A 7,344-nucleotide genomic window follows, 5' to 3' on the forward strand; every position below is an offset into this window, starting at 1 on the left:
TGCTGCGTAAGTTAAGATGTTCTATTGAAGCAATCAGATAAACATAATTAGCACAAGCTCAGCGGTGTTCCAAAAGATGAAGCAAATCGTTTAATTATACATCGTACGGCCAATATTCCATGCAGTACGGCCCTCGAGCTTGGTAAATAAGATGTATTTATACGCTTGCAATTGGATTAGTTGATATTGAAGAATAAGGGGGGGGGGGGGGAATGACAAACAACAAACAGACAGACAAAGTACAACCGTATAAAGTTTTATTTTTACTCTAAGTTAATTCTAGAAACACGTGCTATGTTGCTATGTTGAACATTTACATTGTAAACCAATTCATTTATATCTGCAAAATCGTAATGTGACTATCAAATGAACTACCATGCCAAGGTTTCAATTCATTTTATGTAACACACATGCAGTCAAACCTCGTTTTAAAATACGACCATCGCTGGGCTATAACAATTTGGTCTTATTGACGAGGTTGTCGTTCTCTATTTAAGGTCAAATGAAAGAAATTTCAATTTTTTTCGACCATGTGCTTATTAAGTGCCAAATAAACATATCGCGAAGTTTCAAAGTAATCGGACATTGCATTGCAGAGATATTGAAAATTGAAAGAAAAAAATGTCGAACAATTGTCGGAAATAAAAACTTGTGTCGTCATAATTGGTGATTTTAAAGACGACCGCAGACTGATTTCGCAGACCGCATCTTAGAATTTAAATAATGGTCTATCAACTTTATTGGTCTTAATAAACGTGTTTAGTGGCATTTCAAGAAAGATAAAGCATTTCTAAGAATTTTACAAAAGACTTGAAGGTTGGGTTCTTTTACACCGTCAGAACTATAGAAAGCCACCTTAAATTAAAGCAAGCAAACACTAACTAGAAGTCAGCATGCAAGAAGTAGCTTTAACGATGATATGCATTGTTTTCTACTTTACAAAAAGGAAACCTTGCTTAGCCTTGAATATTCCAGTAGTGATGCAAGGGTATCCATACAGCACTCTGTTTGTGCCTATAAAATACAGTAAGATAAATGTTACTTCGAACAAAAACAGAGGTAAAAATAGGATATATATGCAATGTCTGATCTGAGATAGTTGACGTATTGAAGTCATATAACGTTATATGCTGTCACAAATTAAAAAAAAAAACATATTTGCCTTAGTTGAAAAAAGGCTCAACCTATGTTTCCGTTGAAACGCGAAGGGGCGTGAATTTGCTTGCAGGCCTGAGTGTATAAGTGTATATTGGAATACAATATGTATCATTATCATTCAATGAATGCGCGCGATGCCCATATATGGTCAGAATGTTAACGTTCTCTGTCATCCATACATAACAGATATCCTGCAATATACGTAGGTTGCGAAGATTCGACCGAAATCTTGTAAAGCACTGCATAATTACAGTTTTTCGATCTGCAAAATGTGTTTCGTTGACAATTTGTTGAATAATAAAACAATTATCCTGCTCAATCTTGCGGAATATCGGCTGATTTTAGCCAACTCGGCCTACGGCCTCGTCGGCTAAGTATCAGGCGATGTTCCGCGCGATTTCGCAGGATAATTGTTAAATATTGGAATGAAACATGTATCAACCAATTAATCAATCAATGCAATCAATAAATTTAAGTGTTGGTGATGTAGAGCATAAGGTAAGACCCTATACTAATTTGGGACACTTAAAGAGGCTAGGTCATGGTAAATTTAGTAAATAACATTTATTTTCGTCAATAAAAGGTTCTAAATTTTAAATTGGCAGAGCAAAAGTCTCTTATTGGCTAAATCACCGCCACATAACAAACAAGGATGGTTTTCGAGCATTGGAAATGACACTTTCATACAAATTGTGATGAACTTGAAAAAAGTCGGGTCGACGTTTTTTAAGTTTACCCGAACGCAATCCGTTTTAATCTTCTTGGATTTTGCCCATTCATGCCCCTTTTTCAGGCCTTTCTGCGTTTCTTTTGAGTTATTCTACAGTTTTAATCCATTACTGTGATATTTCAATTAAATCTATGAAAAGTTGGTCAGTGCCAAAATTGCCTAAGAATGCATGACATACGCCCTTTAACCCGGTGACAAATAAATTATAAAAGTAAAATTAACAAACGCCCTACCTAATTAATTTTATTGGAAAAGCTTAACATGTGGCTAATTCTCATACCGACATTTCGCTCTCAAGAAGCTTAAAAAAAAAAGAATCTAACAATGCGTCACCAAGTTCAATTGACAACAATATAAAAGTGTAAACTTACTGTATTTCGATGAATACCACGTCTGTCCGCACTCGTTAAAATCGTCATGACAGTCAAAAACTAAGAACGAGAAAAAAGATATAATTAATGGTTGACTACCTACAATTTACCGCGACAGTGTTAAACTTTTAGTGCATACCGTAAAAATCCGGTTTTAACATCCCCCCCCCCTCCCCCACTGCCTCCCCTTCCCCCCTCGCTTTTAAGCCTCCTGGTTGGTTGTAGGCCCATCTACCAAAAAACAAATAACTAAATACTACCGGTTTTAAGCCCCCCCCCCCCCCCCCCAACTCACCCCGGTACACAACAGGGCTAGGTGATGCTTTATTGTGACTTTTTTTATTGTGACTTTTTTTCGAAACGTTTTTATTATTCCACTTAACCCCCTACCCCCCAGATATAAGCACTCCCGTTTTTAAGCCCACCCAAAACCCCTACCCCTTGCCCAGGGCTTATAGCCGAAGTTTTACTGTATTAGGGGAAAGGGGGGATTGGAGGCCTTTTTTAAGCCGAGGGTTGAGTAAGTTTAAGGTAATCTAGATACGAAAGTCTAATCTAAAATCTAAACCAAACTTAATTTGTTCTTACCCCTGTAGCAATCGGCATTGGCGATACGATAGCCAAGTTCTTTTCCCTTGCAGTTTGATTCCCACTGGTATGGGTATGCGTGAGACACAATGATACGAGGACAACCGTGACTGGAAAAAAAAAACACTCAAACCTTAATTAAACGCACCTCTGGTAATCGGTCACCCTTTACAGGATTAAGCGGTCAGTTATTTGGCCAGAATATCGCTCCCCACATTTACTGTAAATAAGAGCTCTATTGCGCATTCGCCTCTCTTAAGACAACGCAATTATCGGACTAAGTGAAGTCTATAAGTGTAATGACCATGCACAATTTGAAGAAAAGAGACATGGGTCAATATTTGAGTTTTTTTTTCATAGTTTAGTTTAACTACGCATCAAATAACCAACATAATACCTTGCTCCGGAACATTCAGAATTAAACATGTCCGCTCCGATGGGAATCTGAAAGAATATATAGGTAAAATAACAAATTATTTTCTTCTCTTTTTAGTGAAAAATTTATAATGTCTTCAAGCTTGTCGAAACAAGGTGAATGGGAAACTACAGCTAACATATGAGAATCGAAAATACCCTTAGTATACAGATTGCACTCATGTTTGTCCTAAAAGGTCTGTCCGTCGGACCTCGTATTTGTCATCAAAACGTGGGTGGTGAAGGCGGGGGGAAAGCGGCCTGCACTTTTGAAAACGTTTGTTATTATGACTAAATAATTTATTTAAAGCGGCTTTAAGAATGACTTACTTGGTAAAACACGGTGTAACCTCCTGTGATCTGATCCACACGGAATGTACCTTGGACGAGAATGAATCATGCATCTTAAAGCATTTACATGATTCCCATTCTTGTTGGAAGGGGGTGGAGGTTATATCAATGGGCTTAAGGGCAAGAATTGGCGTGCGTTAATTTATTGCTACAACCTTGGATATTTCCAGCGTTTTTGATATTTTGTAAATAATTCACGGCCTTTATTCAGCACTCGTGTCACTTTTTACTCGTGAATGCATAATTAACGAGTATAGTGGGGGAGGTTGAGCCATCCGTCCTTCCTTCCATCCTTCCATCGTTGTTAACATTATGCAAATTAGGTATGCTCACGGGCGCTTTCTAAATTTCGTTTCCCTCGGCTGTGAATAAAAATACAGCTTTACAAAGGTATCATTTCAAAGAAATGTGTAGAAAATACTTCACCCCTGTAAATGAGAAACAATCGTTTCCCAAACAATGAAATATTGCCTTTTCTTATGTAATAATCGCGAACATTCGGAAACGATGACCAGTGACTTTGTCTTTATGTATGTGTTATTAAAAGACTGGGAAGGTTAGAGCACGGCACGATTTATTAAAGGATAATAAGTAAAAGAGTAACGAAACTCTATACAAGACAGATATGTATATCATATCCGTGGAAAAAAAAAATAAGAAGAAAAAAAAGAATTTTAGCCACAGGGTATGAGAGTCGATCTCGGGTCACACGCTTCAGAACGCAGAGCAGTACCACTGGGCCATCAGTTTGCTAAGCAATTAAAATGTTGAAAAAAGTAATTCTTATACCTAAGCGTCCTGTTATATGTTCACCCTCTTTAAATAAAGTTGATTATTATTATTAATACCTATAATGAATATTTTCCATCGATACTATACTGTTCAAAGGAACGATTCAAATATATCTAACGCATTCACGAGTAGGTCATAGACCTCGTTGATTACTTTTCATAACCAATTTGGCGAGTTTTAAAAGAACCATTCTGAAACATAAATTGAATTAAAAGACGACGAGTCCAAGATCGCTAATTTGGGTATGCATAACGTCATTTTGTTGTGGTATATAGTTCTACTTGATACCTGATCGCCCTCAAAAAATCAACTTTAGATGCGTTGTGATAAATCGTAGCAAATAAAGAGAAAAAAAATATTTATTTTTCTTCAAAGAAGTCGTGTATAAGGGCATTCGGAGAAAAAATGAAGAATGTAATGCAATGTTTCCCAGTACTTCATTTTTACCATTACTATATATACCTTCAGTAGTTGCGATTTCGTGAATATCCTCATCTGACAGTTTTCTGGTTGGAATGTTCGAGGTCACGTGCTCAACACATCGGTTAGGAAGTAAACAGTTGACTTCTTCTCTGTTAAGATGGTTGTTGTCCAAAGAACTGATACTTACAACAAGTGTCCACCCACCACCTGCAGTGAAGAAAATAAAATACCCACATAAATTATTGCATTAATAACTATTTGAGGAGGAAGAAACCAGGGAAGGGAAAATTTTAATGGGTGAAAAAGTTAAGGATAAGTTTTTAGATGTAACTTTCATAAAAACAAAGACGGTTTAAACATACGATTAACCCTAAAGTGCGGATCCAATATGGCAGGTATTATAATTATGTCAAAGGACGTCGTCATGACATTATTGCTGCCAATGATGACGTTTTGTCCAAAACAAATATCTATATGCACAACGTTTCTTTCTTTTTTTCGCTTTTTTGTTCTTTCGTTCGTTTAATTATTGCAAATACAAATACAAATACTACATTACTACGTTCGTTCGGTGTTTCGATCGTTCGTTAGGTCGATATCTGTCGGTTGGTCAGGTAGGCAGGATGGCAGGCTAGCAGACTTTCATTTCTGATGTAAAACAAAATCGTTAAAATAATAGTTTTAGCACATATACTGAGAATTCTGACTATCCAATACATGTGGAATCATACCATAATTCACCATGTCGCAAAATACTTCTTTCTTCTTGTCGTTGACATTAATCCAGTAATAACCAGATTTAGCACCTTGCACGATTTCTTTAATTTCTGCACAAGATTTCTATAAAAAAGGAGTATATAAAAAATAAAGTAAAATGAGAAAATTTGGTAATGGTAAAGGTCAAGTCCACATCGCGCCAAGTAGCCTTTGCATCGGGAGCTTATTCCGATTTCTGTCGCATGAAGCGACAAAGAATATTTATACTCCTATCCTCGGATATTTTGCTAGTCTATCACGGCTTTATACGCTAGCATTAATTCGGCAGAACCCGTTAATATACCTGCGTGGAAAGAGGCACTGTGACAGTAAAGTGTGTCGCCTAAAAAGATAACACAATAACCCCGGCTAGGGTTTGAACCCGGTATCCAGCGCGTTAACCATTAGACTACCGCTCTTCGCACATATTGTGGTAGCACAGTGTAACGAGCATCTTGTTCTATAACTTTGGGAGTATATTACACTTGTGAAATTCATCATCGACCTTCAATGGGGCCTTCAAGTAGTATAAACAAAATAACAAACTCTGCGCAAAATACAACTTGTTATTCTTCACGCTTTCTTCAAAACCACACCAGTTATTTTGTATTCTTAGTCAAGCCAAGATAAGCCATCTGAGGTGAGAAAATAACCGGCCGTATCCAGGCCGGAGGGGGGGGGGGGTGCCCGCGCTGACTTTGAACGCTTATAACTTTTTCAAGATTCAACCAAACGCTGCCAAACTTTGACACTTTATTTAAAATCTATCTGGGAATAATTTCAATACGTTAGATTGTTGTGTCAGGAAATTGCGTCACCATGGCAACGGCATTTTGACAGGCTTGTTTTCCTAAATTTGTAATTTTCGTGTTACTATTAATGAAATTTTGGGCGGTTTTTTGACGTTTAGGAAAATTTTTAAATCCAAGATGGCGGATCTACGATGGCGGTTGTTTTGACATCATGATGTAATTGTCACGTGGTAAAACGACATCATCCACCTGACGTATACTAAAGGATAGATTTTTGGACATAATTTATATCCTCCAAGTTTCATGGTGATTGCTTCAATATTCTGAAAGTTACGGAGGGGAAGGGGGTTCCCCCCGGTCTGAAAAGATCCAAAAAAGCCCGGTCTGAATAGGTTTTAGTAAACGCACACATTAAGAAAACTGAATTCCTGATACAGATGACATAGGCAAACTTGCTCAGCTTCATAAGAGTGCAGTAGTAAAAAAAATACTAAGTAATAAACTATCTCAGAGTTAAAATATCACTTCAGCTCTTACCATTTTGGTCTTTGGCCATGGGATATCGCTGTAGACATATCCTCTAGCAGGGATATAATAATGATAGGCAATCTGGGCATCTGCCTTGTTTAACTGGCAAACTAATCCCAACAACTTGAAGTTCACACTTCGACATTCTCGATGCTTATCACACGCCTTGACACACTCAAACACGGTTTTTGTCGGCTTTTCAAGAATGACTTGTCCTGTTAAACGATAGTTTTGTACTGAAGATGTTTCGTTGCATTTCGAAACATCGCAGCATGCGATAGAACGAATCAAAAGGCACACAAAGGCGTAGAAAAGCATTTTGAGCAAACGATCTATCTCTTTCCTTTTCGATGCGTTTCTGCGATCTTTCGTTAGTCAAAAGAATGCGTTTCACTTTCAGCCGCTCAATAAATTATGGATATTTGGTTAGAGTGGAATCAAAGGATTCCCGAAGTTCAAATTGTATGCGCCACAGGAATTT

General features: G+C 37.4%; 1 protein-coding gene across 1 annotated transcript; it reads right to left on the reverse strand.

Moving 5' to 3' along the window:
* Window positions 1-288: 288 nt before the first annotated feature.
* On the reverse strand, window positions 289-7,249 carry LOC144662338 (uncharacterized). Its single transcript, XM_078523127.1, has 8 exons — window positions 6,873-7,249; window positions 5,559-5,667; window positions 4,867-5,034; window positions 3,592-3,641; window positions 3,245-3,291; window positions 2,848-2,957; window positions 2,260-2,319; window positions 289-1,014 (listed from the first exon to the last, which is right to left on the reverse strand). Exons 1-8 carry the CDS (start codon window positions 7,179-7,181, stop codon window positions 932-934), a joined length of 936 nt encoding a protein of 311 aa, XP_078379253.1. The 5' UTR covers window positions 7,182-7,249; the 3' UTR covers window positions 289-931.
* Window positions 7,250-7,344: the final 95 nt, after the last annotated feature.

The sequence above is a fragment of the Oculina patagonica genome, chromosome 8, assembly GCF_052425735.1.
Source record: "Oculina patagonica isolate OP01 chromosome 8, crgOcupat, whole genome shotgun sequence".
Classification (NCBI taxonomy): Eukaryota; Metazoa; Cnidaria; class Anthozoa; order Scleractinia; family Oculinidae; genus Oculina; species Oculina patagonica.